Source organism: Hippichthys cyanospilos, chromosome 16, assembly GCF_059441005.1.
Source record: "Hippichthys cyanospilos isolate Australia breed blue-spotted pipefish chromosome 16, RoL_Hcya_1.0, whole genome shotgun sequence".
Classification (NCBI taxonomy): Eukaryota; Metazoa; Chordata; class Actinopteri; order Syngnathiformes; family Syngnathidae; genus Hippichthys; species Hippichthys cyanospilos.
Genome location: NC_142384.1, coordinates 3,666,782 through 3,686,184, shown reverse-complemented (window position 1 = coordinate 3,686,184; position 19,403 = coordinate 3,666,782). Strand labels below are relative to the sequence as shown.

Here is a 19,403-nt window from a genome sequence, read left to right as displayed (position 1 = left end):
TTCTAGGGTTTTTTTCCTCTGTGGTATTCATGAAGTTGAGGATTAAACCTACAACAATTTACTGCCATCCTGAGGATCGAAGTTGCCAATGCTACATGGCTGGGACTTCGTTCTTTCGTGACATAGGTTGCTTAGGCTTGTTTTGTTCACTAGATATCGCAAAAGTTGCCCCCCCCCCCCCCCCCCCCCCCCCCCAAAAAAAAAAAAAAAAAAAAAAGCACCGACACGTTGACATAGTACGGGCCAATCTGAAGAAAAGCCTCTGGTATTGTTTTATGAGCAGATAATTTGTGGTCATTCTGTAAACTAAAAATAAGTACTTTGCAATAAATCTACTACTTAAATTGCCAAAGGTTAACACATTAATGTAATTTTGGAACCCATAATCCTTGTTTCATTAAATACGGACTTTAAACAATCAAATGCCAGCAAGAACAAGCATGCCAAGAGGAATTTAACGCAAATTTATGTGTTTAATATAATTTGTATAGGTAAAAGGTAACATTATACACGCACACACTGTCAGGTTCAGGTTGTGAAAAACTATATACAAAGAAGGAGAAAAGGCATTCATTTCAGCGACCTTAGGACGACGTTAGGAGCGACATTAGGAGAACAGAGAAGAACGCCGCAAATAAAATTCTGCTGCAGTGTCTCTGAACGCTCTCTTTTTATTTGGTTTAGAGATCCCTCGGTTACATGAAGGTTCCAGCCCTAAAAGGGCAAAAGTGCAGCTGGGGAGAAAAGCATCCTGTGTATTTGTTCATCTATGTGTGCATTTGTAGATGGAAGATTAGTACATGTATGGCACAACATTTCATGAAGCAAGACATTCTGCCAGATATTTTCAATTACAAGTGAAGTAACATCTGTCTCCGCTTTGAGCTTGACCAAACTTGTCGCGGCGACCTTCTCACAGCAAAGCATTTCTTCATTGCAAGCATTTATATTGAACCTTCACACAACAAAGCATTTCTTCATTGCAAGCAGTTATATTGATTGTAGCAAATGTATAATCACTGTTTACAATTATTCCAGCACACATATATGGCATACAGTATACACTTGGTTTTGAATCATTGACTGACATATGGATTTCCTCATAAAGGTCCATTTTTTGATTTAAATAAAAACAACCTCCATAAAGGGACAATGCATAAAATTTAGACCGTTTTTCATGAAAAAGTATCGTATTTTTCGGACTATAAACCGCAACTTTTTTCTTATGATTTGAGCCCTGCGGCTTATAGTTCAGTGCAGCTTATCTGCTGTTTTGGTTTTTTTTTTTTCCACCGGTCGAGCAAATGTTTGTATCTGTTAAAGGAGTCAGTTTATGGAACAACTTAGAAATATAACTCAAAAGATGTGAATCACTGGCTTTGCTCAAAAAGAGTTTTGAAATATATTATTAAAAATATTTTTAAAAATGTCTACATCGAATAAGATCTTGTATAAAAGTTTGTGACGTGTAAATTTGATATACGGTATACAGTATATCGGATTGTATTTACATTATGATTGAATATATTATTTATGTGCATTTTGTGCAATGTTCACTAAGTTAATTTGTGGCCGATTTGTGGCTGCATGTTTTGGACACTCAGGTGAAGAGAGGGGCGCAGCTGTCAACTGATCACCACCTGGTGGTGTGTTGGCTCTGATAGTGGAGGAGGATACCGCTCAGACCTGACAGACCCACATGTATTTTCAGAGTCTGCTGGGAACTTCTATCAGAATCCCCTGTCAGAAGTAGTTTGAACTCCCACATCCAACAGAATGTCTCCCACATCCTTGGGGAGAGGGAGGCATTAAGTCCAAGTAAAGCTCCACCTCCATTGTCGAGGCCGCTGTCTGAAGTTGTGGCCGAAAGTTGGTCGGTGCCTGTCATGGCGGCAATCCCCAAACCCACTGGTGGACACCAGTCGTCAAGGGATGACACCAAGTTGAAGGAGTTCTATCAGGCCTTTTCTACCTGTGGGATTCCGTAGGCAGCTGACAGGTCCCGACTGACCAAGCGGAATACAGCTTCGGTGGTGGCCAAGGCAAAAACTCAGGTGTGGGAAGAGTTCAGTGAGGTCATGGAAAATGACTTCCTGTTCACAGGATTGCAGACTTGTGGCGACGGCCTTCTCTGAGTGAGTCCAGAGAAGCCATTCCATGGCCATCAAGCAAAACAATAAAGCACAGGTCTAATTTTGTGTATCCACCTAAAGAAGGTCTATATCAGTGGTTCTTAACCTTGTTGGAGGCACCAAAACCCACCACTTCATATGCTCATTCACAGAACCCTTCTTTAGTAAAAAATAAAATATGATTTTTTAGACTGAGGGGTGGATAACTGCGGCGGAGGCTCCACTGAACCCTTAGGGTTCGATCGAACCCAGGTTAAGAACCACTGGACTATATTATATTACTCCAAGAGGTTCTGCAGGTCAGAGATTACTTTGTCTAACTGCAATGTTGCTGTAACCACACTCATTGATTAAGGAGCAGCTGACAGTTTTGCGGATAGTTCTGTTGTTAACTGAATAAATTGTCCTCTATTAGTAACCCATCAGACAGATAAGCTATCACTTCTGCTGTCAAGGAACTATTGTGAACACACATTGTGTGCCTGGGCTTCCATGCATTAAAGTGCACAATCCAAATGTTAATTGGCAAAGGCTCTTGTCATGCTACCTGCCTTTGGGCTGTGGATATAGCAGACATGGCATTATAAAACAAAATAATCTAGAACATGGGTGTCAAACTCATTTTCAGGAGTAACATGACCTCTGGAAGGTTTTTAGCATGGATAGGGCTACCCATCACATCGCCCATACGATTGTACTACAGTAATCCCTCGCTGTATCGCGGTTCAACTTTCACGGTGTGGACATTTTTTACAGTGCATTGTGCTCTGAATACTGATAGGCTCAGGGCCTTTACTGTTGTCTAGAAATAAAATATTGAAGCTGTACTGTATTGGTTTTCACAGTGTCAATTTATTACAAAAGGCAAGAGGATCCAAAAGCTTGCTTTCATCTCTCCTGTGTCTCTCCTGTAACCACCGTGTGCGAACGTGCTAGTAAGCACATTGATTGACAGCTTGGTCTCTAGGAGCCGATCACGTGACCCATGGGCGTGCTGAGAGCAAACGCACACACTATGTAGGCACACAGACAGCAATGGAGAAATGCACAGCTTTGGAAATCTCACTTTTACTTAGATTTCTTTTGTAATAAATTGAAATTTAGAGTGTATTGTTATGATATAAGAGGCTATACTTTAATTCGATGTCCAGGCTTATCCATTTATAAAAATCTTCTTGCTCAGAAAAAGAAAGACCACCAACAACTACCCATAACAATTTGTGGAGTCAGGACAAAGAGGCACAGTTGGTACTGTGAAATACGCGAGTGACAATGTTTCCAACCTTGTATTACTATATTTACTAATTACCTATTACTAATTACTTACTTATTATTTAATTACTAATTTTGGGCTTTAAAACTGGTTTTGATTTTTGGTTTTATTCTACAGTTCAGTATTGCATTGTAAAATAATAAAAAAAAAAAAATAAAGCTGACTACGTCACGGATTTCACTTGGCGCGTGCTATTTTTGGAACGTAACCCCCGCGATAAACGAGGGATTACTGTATTGACATTGTAACAGGGTTGAATTTACCTAAACCAAAGATTTACTGTGTGTCATTCATCTTTTGTCCTCTCCTATGGGATCGTTTTTTTTTTTTTGGTACTGATTAAAAAAAGACAAGCCATGATGCCCATATGTGGAATAGTGCTGAATGACTTTGCAGTTAAAAGCAAGTACCCATTGCCTTTTATGTACCTGGTATTCTTGTTATTACATGTGGCTATGTTTTCACTAAGCTAGACCTCCGCAATTCGTATCAACTTGTTTTCGGATCGGGGAGGGTTAAGTGAAAGATGGCCTTGAATAATCCTTGGGGATTTTTTTTAGAATACCATGTCACCACAATTTTTAACATGTTAAAAGAATATGGCAGCTATTATAAGATCAATTATCAGAAGAGTGAGATGCTACCCATCAATAGTTCTGCCAAAGAAATGTTGCCTTCCGTGTCACCTTTTAAGTGGTCGAACAATGGTTTTCGTTATTTGGGTATTCACATCTCCTCCTTTCTTTCAAATGTATCACAGCAATTTCAGTCCTCTCATTGGCAATACTGAGGGGGTCTTTAGCCGCTAGTTGGCACTCCCCCTCTCACTTGTGGGTAGGATAAATCTGAGGAGGACCCCAACCAGACACACAGGTGTTTGGCTCAAGTCAGTTTATTTCACAAAAGGTGCTCGTGGAGTGAGGAACAAAAAGGGGAAACGACAAAGTACAAACTAAATTACAAAGTACAAAACAAAGCGAGACAAAACGTGTCTGAATCAAGTCCAAAACGGGAGCGCGAGGCAATCGAGGGAGCGGGACCACAGGAGAGCAACTGCAACAAAGCACAACAACAAAAAAAAAAACAAACAAACGTGTGAACGAAAAAAACATCTAGGGGAACAAATTACAAACCAAAATATGCACAAGGCTGGTAAACACGAAACGGGACCGCTGGGACTTCACGGGGCTGCTGATGAGCTTGGCAAAGGTATAACCTGGCAGTGCTCTCCTGTGGTTGCTGGCCTTAAAAAGCCCTGGATGGGGAGTGCGCCACAGGTGCGCGGCCGTCAGCCCCGCCCCCTCGTTGCTGCAGGAGAGCTCTGCCTAAATTCAAAACACAGACAAGTGAGCTGGGACATGACAACTTCTTACGTTTTTTTCAGGTCAGGAATTTCGTTAAAAAACCTTTTCCTCATTTTCCAAATCGTCCACCCGAAACTTTGTTGGACACCCTTCTTTCAGTGGACCCCGTAGCTAAGGGATGTGTCTCTGGTTTGTGCAAAACTATCTGGCTTTCATTCTTGTCATCTATGACAGCTATTAAGAGTGTGTGGGAGCATAGTCTCAATATCAAGTGGGATCTGGCTTTGTCTCTTGTCCATTCGTCCTCTATTTGTGCATGCATAGACTTATTCAATGCAAGGTAGTGTGTAGGGTTCACTATAATAATACTCGGCTGTCAAAAATGTATCTATCTGTAAAGAAGACGTGCGGCAGATGCAACCTCTTCCCTGCAAACCATGTCAATATGTTCTGGTTATGCTCCAAACTGGTGCAATTTTGGACATCTATATTTGATACGCTGAGTCGTGCCTATGGCTATGTTATTCCTCCAATTCCCCTATCCGCAATTTTTGGTATCTCCCTAGGTGCGGGATTGCCACGAATCGCTGTACGAGTCTTGGCTTTCTCGACTCCTTTGGGTCGCAGGTTAATCCTGATACATTGGAAGTTTTCCCAACCCACTTCACATGCCAGTTGGGTCAGAGAGGTCCTCTATAATTTGAAGCTTGAGAAGCTGAGATGTCTTACAGCTCCTCTGGAAGCATATTTAAATCAACAAAGAGGGGCACCATTCAACATCTTGCCTAGTCTGTCACGTTGTCTGGGGCGTCATTAAAAGAAGTATTTTTATTTCCAAAACATTTCATATGTTCACCCAATAACATTATGCAAATAATGGCATATCATTATCTTCACACATTTTGTACCAATCACATTGGTATTGAGAAGAACTCAGTCCATTTCATAACAAACATAGACGGAAGAATTTGTGTCGTTCACAGCCTGTCTCTCCATATGGGTCGCTATCATGGAGGGACATCAGATTGCCACCGCTCGGTACTAAAAACCCTGTTCAAACAGGTGTTCTCAGAAATTGGAAAAGACTGACATACCACCTTTCTCAAATGCAGCAACATTGATTTTGTTTGCAGTCAGGATTAAAATTATAGTCTCTTCAAAAGCAGGCTAGAAGCACAGATTCTCATCGATCTTTTTGTGGTGTTCATGGTTACCAAGATTGTTTCCTTCTTGAACTAGCAGACTGATCCAACGTTTGAATCCATCCTTGCTCACCTGCAGGGCCATTAAGATGACATTTATTTTGTGTTAAGAATTCTTTAAGCACGTTGGTTTTTAATGTTCAATTATACCTTACTTTGAAAATGTGAGCTTTTAATCTGGAAGGCCGCACGATATTTCTGTTTCCTGTTTTTACCTTCCCAAAACTGATTGGGTCTACTGCAATTGAAATGTTACGCCATCCACGTAGTCGATCTGAACCAAACATTTTCCTAAACCACGGTGAGCCGCAACATAAGGATAAAACAGGAGCAGCAGGTTACAGACCTCTGGTCTAGCCAGTACTACAGTATTACAGTTGTAGAACCCAAGTTTACCTTCATTTTTAAACACATGATGGTGGTAATGAACAAGGAAATATAATGATGAGCCTAATTACAGTCATACAAGCAATGTGTGTGTGTATGTGTGTGTGTGTGTATATCCAACACAAAACGGACCAGGCATACAGGTGATCCATTCATGCTTAGCATTAGTGGTATAAATCATGCATTCATTTTCTATCGCTTAACTATCTTTAGGTTCCCTGGTGGGCTGGGGCTTCAGTTCTTAGGTGGGAACAGCTGAACATGCCCGTTATGAGGCCTGCTGAGTACCCAGAGAAAACATAACATAAAATTATGCAGGAAATCTAATGGCATGTGTAACATTCAGTGTATTGTATACTCACAAAAGCTCTTCACATTATGACCAGGTTTAGCTCAAAATAAGTGTAACTGCTCTTACTTTTGTCGTCTTTTTGCATGGACTGTAACTTCTTTTATAACGACACTGGATTCCATTTATGCATATTTAGAAAATACAGATACTACTTGCCTTGTAAAATCTTTTTACATGTGTATGTTTTAAAATCAAAAGAATATGAGAAATAACAAACAAAACAGAACTTCATCCGTGAGCAAAAAGGTTGTTGTGTGTTTGTATTATATTTTGCTTTGTTTTTACTTTGCACAAGAAAGTCAGCAATAACCCCATAAATGTCTGTTGCATCTTTAAAGGGCCTATACCATGCTATTTAAAACATTCCACACTTAATTATCAGCTTGTTTATAATTATGTATCACTTTTTGCATATTAGTAGTTATTTAAGCAGTTATATTTGTACCCAAACCCCTGGCTCCTTTAAACCCCTCCTCTCTGAGTGTGGCTGCCACGCCCCTTTCATGACGTCGTCATTGTGTACCATTTACTGCTAGGAGAAAGTAGGCATGAGTTTAGTCTGCGTGGACAGTCCAGAGGCAGTACGAATGACTTATCAAAGTGAGGACCCTGATGTTTGCTCTGATTGGGGCGGGACTAGTACTGAGAGTGCAGGAATGCACAGAGATTGGTGAATCTCTGGAACACATCACTTTGTGGGAAGTTTTTTGGTGAGTAAATAGCATTCTTAAGCTCCAAAAAGTTCAATTTGCATTATACAGGCCCTTTAATAGTGCAAATAAGTCTTGTCTGCTCAGTCCTCGAATTGCATTACTCCAGCAAAACCATTGTATGTGAAGGGTTCCAGCACGGGGCTGCAGGTCTCTTGAGCTAGGCAGCCCATCCTGTTGTTTTCACAGCTTTCTTCACTGCCCGGAACGAAGTGCACCCCATCAGAAGAGTGAATGGAAGGGTCCTCATCAAAGTAGTTATGGGGTCGCAGCAAGACGCCGCCACCATTGCCCACAGTTACTGTGTTGGGGATATCCTCAGCATGCGGAATATGAAGGAAACCGGTGGTCACCCAAGCAACCAGATCCTATAATAAACATTCAAACAGTTAGGCAGAACGCCACACTAAATGCCTTGGGTCAGTTGGCAATCTTTAACACTAAAAGAGCCATTTTGACCTGGTTATATATATATATATATATATATATATATATATATATATATATATATGTTTTTACATTATGTTTTGAGAGAGGCAATTTACCAAAGCAACAGTGATGGCAGAGGAGGAGGGCAAGCAACAGAAAAAGAAAACTTGATGATACAAAGATAACATTTTCTTCCTTTCAGGCATTGTAGTCATATCTCTGGCTTCCTTCACCTGTTCAAACTGTCCTTGGTAAGCTCCTGTTTGTGTTCCCCAGAAGGTCAATAATATCAGTCTTTTACTACTTCTCAAGGATCAAATTTTGCTTTGTTTTATTTCGTTTTTGTTTCCTTTGTAAGTGAAGTAATTTTCATAATTTGAAGAAAAAAACTGTACAGAAGTGATTTTATCTTGCAGTTTTACTGTATATAATGAATCATAACAATACATTTCTCCTAGGTTTTGGTCATATTCTTTTCACCGATGCGAGTGATGTCACAGATCTGTTTTGTTTATGGTTGAAGAAAAGGAGTGTAGGAAGTGGTGCGCAATAAGAGGCACGTGTAGCAAAGTGCTATCTCTGTATTTCTGCCACATCAGTGCCACCTGAAAGAGTATTCCTAACTGCTGGGGACATATTAACACAGTCAAGGGCATGCTTGAAATACATTTTTTTATTTATATATATATATTTTTTTTCAGTTCAGTTTTCACTTACACTTTTAAGACCATTACCCACCACTAATATATCTATACATCTATACATGCATGTCTCTCTCTCTCCCTCTCCCTCGCCCTCTCCAATCACTACAATCTACAATATATATTAGATGTATTATTAGGTTAATGGGACAAGCAGGACGGCAGGAGCAAATTAAGCTAGAAGAGTTACTTACAGCAGCAGAATTCAGCAGTTTTTTAATTTGTGATGTTGACCTATGTCTTGTTTTGAAATGGGCTCTTTTAATATGAAAAGCCGCATTATATTTCCATTTCCCGTTATACTTTGGCTGTTGCGTGTCACTTTTCGTGTTCCCTTGTTCCAAACACGTCCTAGGTGTCGCCCTATTGCCCAATCAAGCAAACCATTTACTGCATTTCAAATAAATCGCTGTAGTTGGTCGAAAACAAACATTATGTATTTTCACAAGCCATGCAGAGCCGCAACATAAGGATGAAAGAGTCGCATGCTAATCCGGAACCGCCGGTAAACAACACCCGCCTTAGCTGGTCTTAGCTTAGTCTTTCTATTAGTTTTTTAGGAGTCACCTCATTTTCGATGCTTTCATTGTCTTCAATGAACATGCTGAAGTCAACTGCCGGGGTCCACATGTTGTTTTGATTGTACAAACTGCTGCTGGTCTGCTCTGAGTCCTTATACTTAGTGATGGCGACTTTGTACCTGGCAACAGAGCAGAAAAGGATCCCAGCAACAGGTGAGCAAGAATTGGGAAAGACAGACGGAACCTCTAACAACATGCATTTGGTGTCAGAAGGGAATGACTCCACAATAAGAGATGTAATCCCAAATGATCAATATTTACTTTCTGCCACTGAAGTGAGGCAACAGTTTCTCAAGTTAAAAATGGAAGCACTCATTTGAGTTCAGGCCAAGAGCTCAATTTAGGTCCAGCATCTATGAGGTCACTATGTAACAATAACTTTACTATTGTATTACATTGAGACTCTCGGAAGAAAATGTCATGTTTATGTGACTGTTTAATAAAGAGGGAATGTGAAAACAGATGTTTTGATCATTACTCTAGAGGTAGAAACACCCCTGAAATATTCAACAATCAATTACATAATTATGCAAGCATATCTAATGCTGCAAGCGGAACAAAAAATACATACTGTATATATCTTTTTAACATTTTTTAACCACATCATGAAAAACATAATGTGCCACAGCTTATAACTGTTTTTTGTTCCTGACAATATAATTTTCAATTTGCAAATGTAAAGATTTTGAAGTTGTTTGGTCTCACCTGGCCCATGACATGGCTCGTTCCTCTGACTCACTCTCTGGGAGATGGTCTCCAGTGAAGCTTATTACTTGGAGTCTATAGGAACGTTGATGACCCCAGGCATTGGTTTTGTTGCTTGCAATGTGCAGGTAGCGAGGAGTTTTTGTCCCGTGACGCAGAGCAGCTTCCTGCAAATGTGACCCCATTAGTCCATCAGACATTAATGTTTTGATTTGGGTGGTACTTTTTACTTTTTACGTGCTTTGTAAAGCACCTTGGGTTTTGTGAAAGGCGCTATATAAATATAAGTATTATTATTATTATTATTTTGCCAAGGTTATAGGTTCCTAAAAATGATTTCTGAGTGTAGGAAAAAATGTAGTAAATATACATGAACCTATAATATTTAGCAACAATTTAGCGGTTTTATTCTTTAATTCTGCGTATTAAGGTCCATAACTAATACAGGTGAAATATTGAGGGTCATGCATTTAATCCAATAGTTTGTATCAGAAAGTGGGCAGCACGACAGTGCGACTTGTCAGTAAAATATAAAAAAGAAGCACATTAAAAACATGTAAGAAAAAAAAAAGCATGCAAGAACAAAGAAGCAAACAAGAAAAAAGACACATGCAAGAAAAAGAAGCAAACAATAAAAAAGACATGCCAAAAAAGAAGCAAACAAGAAAAAAGATGCACACAAGAAAAAAGAAGCAAACAAAAAGACAAGTAAGAAAAAGAAGCAAACAAGAAATAAGACAGGCAAGAAAAAGACGCACAAGAAAAAAGAACAATCAAGATAAGACACTAACATAACTTTTTTCTTGCGTATGTTAATTTTCTTGTTTGTTTCTTTTTTCTTGCATGTGCCCTTTCTTGTTTGTCTTTTTTCTTGTGTTTTTTCCTATCAACTTTTCTTTTGTGCTTCTTTTCTCTTGCATGTGTCATTTTTCTTATTGCTTTTTTCTTGCATGTGTCATTTTTCTTGTTTCCTTTTTTTCATGTGTGCTTTATTTTCTTGCATGTTTTTTTTTAATGTGCTTCTTTTTTATATTTTGCTGACCATTTGCGCCGTCGTGCTGCCCACTTTCTGAAACAAAATATTGAACCACTATTCTGAACAACTATTGGTGTGCTTTTTTTTTAATTTTGTGCTTCCTTTTTCTTGTGTGCTCTCTTGTAAGGTGTTTGTTTTGTTTTGTTTGCTTACTTTTTTTGTTTGTGTGATTTGCACTTCAGGGCCACTGTAGTTTTTGGAGCAAAATTTTAAAGCACAAAAGTCAACCTGACTAAACTCTAGTGTGCAGTTTGTATAGTCAGTAATGTTTTGGGGAGCCATGTCATTTATTGCTATGCCTCCCACAGTCAATGCAGCTGTCAAAAAAAGCACTTAATGTTTCCAGTTATCAGCGAGCTGTTTGGTGAGGAGTAAAATCAAGCTAATTCAGAATACAATAGAAAATAATAGCAGTTCACTCTTCATTCTGGGTCTGATGAAGCCCTGGCTTGAGCCCAAATATGGTAAAAGGCCCCAGGTCAAACCCAATAGTGTTTAATCATATAGGTTAGCTTTTCACATGGATAAAACCTCTGCTTCCCCATTTGTCTATAGTCTGTATGGTGACATTTGGTGACATCTGCCTACTTCCCACCCCACCTCCGCCCACCCTACTTTGATCTTACTGTACTGAATAAAGAGACAGAACTTTTCCATTGCTCAGGGTCAGCAAATATAAACTTCCATCCTCATAGCAAACCCTTAGTTGAACAATAATTTTATTTGGCACCTTCCCACAATACAAACACCACCAATACCTGATTTGTTAGCCATTACGTAAGAGTATTTGATTAGCCTGACTGACCTGATTTGAATCCCATTGAAAATGTAAAGGATATCGTCAAGTGGAAAATGAAAGAAAAGGAACCGCAAAATTCAGATGATCTGAAGGCCAGTATCAAAGCAGATGGTCTGAAGTCCCAAACTAACTTGGGCTAAAATAGCACCTGAACTGTGCCAAAGGCTGATCGCCTCCGTGCCTCCCGTCCTTCATCAATGCAATTTTTAGTACACCTTTCAAAAGACCAACATTGCTGTGTTTAAGATCCTTTATAGTTGATCACATGAAATACTGTAATTTCATAAAAATACTGGATTCTTTATTTTTGTAACTTTCTGCTATAATTATAACAAAAATCAATAAAGATTAGAAAGATTTCACTCTATGTGCGCTGAACTAATATAGTAACTCAAGTACTGAAACAAATTGTTGAAAAGTTCACTTTTTCAACATTCAATTTTTTGTACCCACCTGTATTTACGATATTGGGGTTTAATGTAGTCCATCCCTTAAAAAAATCTCATCCATGATGTTTAAGGTTTACCTTTTCTGTTTTAAGTTGGTTCTCTACCAGCTGTGGAACCATAGCGTAGCGGTCAGGCATCCATGGTAATGTCACATTCACAAACTCCATATCCTTGGTTTGGAACACATTCTTCCCTCCTAGAGAAATAGATGTAAAATATGAACACAACCAGGCTTATGTCTCAGAAAATTAAAAATGATAAACAGTATTGATGTATTCTGATTCTACACTTAATTCCAATAGCTGGTGCGGACATCGGCTGGGATTTGAACACTTTACAATCCAAGGAAGTTTCACATCCCAGTATATGAAATTGGGCAAAAATGGTTGTTTGGCTTCAATCCTAAAAAAACTTTTCCATCAGGTTTACAAGTAAATCCTGAGGCACCATCTGCCAAAGTTTGTTTGTTTTAATGTTGCTATGCGTGCATGTGTGGATTAAATGTCAAATTATTGCAATGGGAAATTTGATTTAAGATTTATGTCAATTAAAGCATTATTTGCCATTTAGTGTGGCCTAGTGGTGACTAGAAAGTTTTATGGATGTTACATATAAAATGCATTTGGCCACATCAAGAAAATACGTTTCAATAGTTAAACACAGTTTTGTATTGATCTTTTTCTTTCTCTGTTAGGAACGTCACTACAGCAAGACTTAAGTCCCTCCAACATATGCTTTCTTGCATTAATGCGCAGGGAGACTGAATAAATAAAAGTGGAAATTTGTATTTCCCAGACATATTCATCGCGTCTTGTTGTGTCATCGTAATAGTAGATAAATGTGTGACATGTGAAAGAGTGACAACATGGAGGAGGGATCAAAACATTCAAAGATGTACAATACACCCACACATTTTGATTGGGGCATTTTCCTTCATTGTATTTATTTATTTGATATGTGTCACGACGGGGCATGGCGAGTTGAATACGAGTGTGCGGGAGGATGGACCGAGGAGCAAGGAAGCCAGGAGGGGATGTGCTCAAAAATATCGTTTTAATGAACAAAAGATGGCAGGAACAAAAACAGACAAAAACTGGGCAAAGTACAAAAGGAACGAGAAAACACAAAACTAAACTTACGGGGAAGCGCAATCGATGAACCGGAGTGCACTGTGGCCGAGGGCGCGAGGACGTAAGGGTGACCATAACAACAATCCGACGACTAACAGTGATAAGGCTGCAATTTAAATACACAAGGCTAATTACAACCAACGCGAAACAGCTGGGAAAGAACAAGAGGCAGGGGTAGCTGATTGGATGACACGCAAGGGCAGGAACACACTGGCGACAAGTGGACGAAATCTAACTAATTTATCAAACTAATAGACAGGGAGGCGAGGCAGACGCGGGGAAGAAACTATTCAAACTAAATGGCTAAACAACCCAAAAACTCAACTAAACCCATAGCAGAACGAAAATCAGGCAGAACGTGACAATATGTGCACATTGCCTTGCTTTTGTCTCCTTTCCACCCCACCCACTCCCCCTCCATAACCTTATGAGCGAGGTCAACTTGTCCTCTGAGAAATAAAGTATGCACACTCTCATGTGATTGCCATAGACAGCATGGTTTTCTGTTCACATAAAACCGAATTTCAGTTTGTTTGTTTTTTATTATTCAATTTAAAGCATTTATTGTTGTTCAGACCTTAATATGTGCGCTAAAAAAACACATAAAAATGCTAAACCTTAGACTGCTTTATCTCACTTTAAATGGGCAAACTTGATTCACAAAACAAACAATGGCATAGTTAAAGAAATTACAGCAGTTATCTCAGTTAAGCAGACATGTTTTTAATAAACTGCCAAAGGTTTAACCTTTTCCTAGTGTGACTTTTAACATGTGTAATCTGTCATGTTTGCATGGGGGTTTGTTATTTTTCTGGTTTTGTGCGCTCTTGTTTATGTTAAATTCATGTTTCTGTTCCCCTCGGGTTTGTCTCTTTGTAGTGTTCTTGTTTGAGTGATTGTCCCCACCTGTGTATGTTTACCCATCCCCCTCCCACCCACCGTGTGTCAACCAATCAGGTGCCAGTCAGTCCAACTGTTTCACGTTCTCCTAATTTTGTGTGAGTCTATTTTAGTCCCCTGTTGTTTCCCTATCTACCTGTCTGAGTATCCACAGAATATCCTCTGCCTACCTGTCTCTGTTTCCCATGAGATTGTTTGTTTTGATTTTTGTTGTTACTTTGAATTGTTTCGTTTCAGTTGCTCCTTCCTCAGTTGTATATCAAACCTTCATTTTTTTTTAATCACCGCCTCCCAGCCTTTCCGCATTTTTTGGTGTCCACTACCTTCTTCCGCTTCTCCGGCGACACCTGACTGGGAATCTTTGACCGGCTCACAATTTGATTCGATTCTAATATTTGGGTCTACAATTCAATTTAGAATTGATTTTCAATTCAGAATGATTTGATTGATGATGAAAATGTATGATTCAATGGTTAGATGTACAAAAATTGATTTATTCCAGTCTGCTTTCAAGATGGAATGACAAATGGTGACATTAAAGTGATTTTTTTTAAACATTCATTAAGTTTTGATTTGAAAGGAATGCATGTTTTTATTTTTCCCCCAGAAAACATATGAACCACAACTGCTACTCTAGTCTTTATTAACATTCACAATAGCATACTGTTTCAACCACTATTATGGAAGACGGTATCATTGTTATTTGAGTAGGTAATGTAAACCTAAGAGCCTTGAAGGACATCCATCTAACCGTCCATTTTCTAGAGTCCGTTTTCAAGGGTCGCAGGCTTACTGGTGCCTATCCCAGCTTTTTTTGGGTAGTAGGTGGCGTACACTCTGAACTGGTTGCCAGCCAATTGCATGGCTCACAGAGATGAACGACCATTCACACACCCAATCACACCTAAGGACAATTAAGTATGTCCAATACACCTGCCATGCATGTTTTTGGAGTGTGGGAGGAAACCGAAGTGTCCGGAGAGAACCCACGCGGGCTCTTGGAGAAGATGCAAACTCCACACAGGAAGGCCAGAGCCAGGTGGGTTTGAACTCCGGTCCCTTTTAAAAACCAATTCAATTTCCTTTGTACAAGTACAAATGACCACTGTTTGAGTTACTTTTGCACCAAATTTATCTCCATAGGTTCACATGGTCTGAGAATGTTTGTACTCCTACTTGTTTGTGGCTTTTTCAACTAATTTCATCCAAACAAGGCTCGTGAATAAAGTGACTTAATTAAGGTTGAATTAAGGCTTGTATTAGGAGCCAGGTCTGAAAATTGTCTGGTCCAGCTTAGGTCCAGAGTAGGAACAAATATGGTTGTACAATTTGGCTCAGGTATGTGCGTTATGCAGCCCACAATGGGGAAACCAAATACAGCCCACCAAAGGACCATTCTTCATTGAGGTATTTCAGCCAACTGTTGGGGTGTTGTGGGGGCTATCACTGGGCCATCTTTCACAACTATGAGAGGTTTCGAGAGTTCAAAGCTTTTATTAGGTACCATTTGTGGTGTCTCGGGCCACAGCTTGGTTTGTTGTTTGTTGTTTTTAAGATATGCCAAATAAAGATAAATATATGTTAAATATTTTGGTATTAAGATATGTTACTGAAAATTCTATTGAAAAAACAAGTGCAGTGGTACCTCTACTTACGAACCCCTCATTACGAAAAATCCAGCTTACGAAACGCCTCGGCGAAAAAATATTCTCTCTAGTAACGAGAAAATTCAAGATAGGAAAGGCGACATTGTTGGCATATAATATGAGACGATGAGACACATAGCACACATGAGAACATAACTATAATGTAATACGTTATCACAACTTGTGATGTCTATCATATTTGTTACAGTTTATGATGCATTTTTAAAATGTATTAGTATGCCCGCTTGCTCTCAAATGCGGAAATAGTTTTTTGCATTGATGTTTACTGTTGTCTTCCGCTTTTTATCTTTACACGTTTCATTCACACTTCCCACTAACAATTTACGTCATAGAAATAACGAACATAAAATTGACATTAGCTACGGCTGACATTGTTCATGTTCATATAAAAGCACATATGTAACATACCACTTAGGCCTGTTGCGTTGACGTTCGCGTTGTTAGCACGCCGTTAGCCTTTTAGCAAAGACATCACAAAGGAAGCACCACGCATGACCCCAAACTACACTAAAGTAAACTCACATGCTCAAAGTAATCCAAAAAATAGATACTATTGCTCCTGTGGACTTGTGAATGATTCTTGGATCACTGGAAATGTAAAGTAAAATTGAACGAATTTAATGTCTCTTTCTGCTCTCAACGCCAACATGTGAGCACCATCTCAACTTAAAAAAAGTGAACTGCATTCATATTGTCAAATACTATAATTAATATGATCAATTTAATGGATTAATGAGTGTTTTTTTGTTATTTTTTTACATGATATATATATATATATATATATATATATATATATATAATTATTATTATGCACTAATGTAATTCTATTATGTATTTGTAGCCATTTTTATCAATTTTTTATAATTTAATAATATTCATTTAGAGGGTTTAGGAATATAAAAAGGGCTCGTTAATAGCCAGGCTCCAGTTGGGTCAAATCAGCAGATATGTCAGCTTACGCTGCTAAGAGTTCTGTGGCATTAATAGACACTATATGCATTATTTGGGAAGATTCTATTTTGAAATTTACCACACTGTATTGACAGCATGTTAATATAATTCTTTGCTTGAAAAACTGTTGCTGTGCCTGACTTTTATTGAAGTACTTGAATTACTTGAGCAATCGTTTTACTTCTTGTTGTCTTAATCAGGAACCACAAAGTAGTCAGCTCCTGCTACAAACATTTAGTAAAACGAAAACAGATGTGACAGTCCACTTTTTTTTTTTTCACATCCAGACTTTGTAAAGAACCCTTTATGAAGCAATTGTCGCAAGGTCACTAGGAATGCCCCAATGGTCACTTAAATGTGTTGCACATATTGCACAGAATAGAATGGACAAACATGATCATGAATGTATTACATTCACGAAAACATTTTATTTGTTCTTTATTCATCTTTTATTTTTGTTTATTAATACCTTACTGTTCTTTTTTTAATCACTACCACGTATGATGAGACATGACAGAACCTGTACGATTTGCTTGATGACATTAGTTGGAAAGGAGCAGCCAACTTCAAAAAGCCTTTGCTTTTTAGTATTCATTAGAACAGGGACGCTGGGACAACCTGGTCCCAGACCCAGAATTCCCTTACAGGCAGGCTGCATGCATCTTTTTTACAACCTGGCAATGAACATAATGGCTTTAAAATACCAGGAAACCACATGGCAGCTTCTACAGAGTTTGAGAAATGTCATGAGGAACCTATACACTGTACCAAGTAGAAGCTCCCTTGAAAAAACTTTATTGATGTCACTCGAACAGAACCAAATAAATCAAAATTCAATTTATCTTTTATATTCTTTTATATTCTATTATAGACCACCACAGTAGCTTCGCGCACTGGCTTGGGAGCGACCCCATCTAAGTAGGACAAAACGTCCACTTTCCTGGGCAAAGAAAGCACATGTGTCCTCATTTACCAGGAGCTGTTAGAGTGCCTAAAAAAAACATCTGGCTGTTCATTGTTTGTTTCACTTTTGTCTGTGTGATTGATTAAAAAAAAAAAATCAAATTATAAAGACATTTACCCCAAACTTGAAACGATTATTCAAACTTACCCAACAGATCCAGATCCACCTTGAAGTTGATAAAGTGTGTGTGAATATTCCCCAGAACATTTTCTGCCACTTGGTGTCCATGTTTCAAACTGCCATCCACCAGATACGATGATGAGATGTATCCTGTAGCATGCACCTTGGTTTCAACAGCTCCACTTTGGTAGAAGATGAAATCCCACATGTAATCGTAATTTCCTATTGCAGTGATTGTTCTGAACACCAGAGCACTGTTCACCATCCCTCCGTAACTATTGCTAAAAAAGTCCGCAAAGTGTCTCCTCAGAGGCTGACCAAAGTTGTGCTCAAAAATACAAATTGAATTCCTGAATCTAATGGGTGAGTTTACGTCAATGTAGCGGTATGTGTCAACATAGGTGGCTTCATGGGGGCAATCTGTGCCACGGACAAGTTCGTGTGCGAACCGACCTATTCCAATACTGGAATCCAAAAACTTTGTGACGATCATTCCAGGCGTCACCGACCCGTACACCGACATGGCTTCCTGTACACTCAGCTCATATGCAATGCGCTCTCCCTTGAAGCGCACGTCAAAGACCCGCATGCCAGTCAGGGAACTCAAGCCAAAAGCAAAGCTCCAGTCCAGGTAGAGCACGTGATTCCCACTGACGCTAAAGCGTTTTCCTTCTGTGTAGTATTGCAGTGGACTCAGCTGCAGAGGCTTGTTTTTGGGCTTCAGAGAACCGTAATCATCTGTCTGCTTATAAATGATTCTTTTAACAGATCCGGCAGCATATTTCTGTTGAAGTTCTTCCACCGTATCGAAATACTGACCGTTATACAGAAGTTTCTCCACTTTCCATTGAGATTCGTTTACACTCCCATGATTGACGAGTACCTCGAAACCTACCGGGTGGATATACATACCGCTCATGTCTCTGAACAAAGACACCCAGGTTTTTCTGTCACCTGATCGCACTCCGCGGGGCATTTGCTCAAATGGGAGTAGTTTTTTGTTGGCTCCAAAACTCTCTTTCATGAGGTCCGGCAGCTTGGAGAACAATTCTTGTTGCAGAAAATTTAACAACAATTCGTACTCTCCAATGGTGACCGTGCGTGAGTTGATAGGCAGCTCCATCTTGTACTTTTTCTTGGTGACATCATGGTGGTATGTGGGGTCAGGAAGAGGCCCCACTACATACTCTTTAATGTGGCCCCTGGAACCGAAGAAGACCACCACAGTAGCTTCGCGCACTGGCTTGGGAGCGACCCCATCTAAGTAGGACAAAACGTCCACTTTCCTGGGCAAAGAAAGGTCTATTAAGAACAAAAAGTTTTCAGAGGGTTTGGAGAGCTGCCTGGTTGATATAGACAAGTCCTTCTGTTTCAGCATGTACCGTTGGACTTGCAAGTATTCTTTCTGAGTGAGATCTGCAAACACGCGGCTGCGCTCGTCATGTTTCCCCTTCAGAGGATGTGTGCGCTGAGTGGCACATTTGGGCACCCGGCTGGAATATATCCCAATCAAAATTATATTCAAAAGAAGAGAAACGAGCACGAACAAAAAGAGAGCCCATTTCGCCAGGGAGTTCATCTTGCTGTGTCCAATTGGAGACAATGGAAGGA

At 39.4% G+C, this 19,403-nt stretch overlaps 1 protein-coding gene across 1 annotated transcript; it reads right to left on the bottom strand.

Moving 5' to 3' along the window:
• Positions 1–4,281: 4,281 nt before the first annotated feature.
• LOC148410196 (primary amine oxidase, liver isozyme-like) lies at positions 4,282–19,403 on the bottom strand. The gene is made up of 5 exons (XM_088438107.1): positions 17,820–19,403; positions 12,138–12,256; positions 9,777–9,943; positions 9,058–9,190; positions 4,282–7,728 (listed from the first exon to the last, which is right to left on the bottom strand). The coding sequence occupies exons 1-5, from the start codon at positions 19,369–19,371 to the stop codon at positions 7,444–7,446; spliced, it is 2,256 nt and encodes a 751-aa protein (XP_088294233.1). The 5' UTR covers positions 19,372–19,403; the 3' UTR covers positions 4,282–7,443.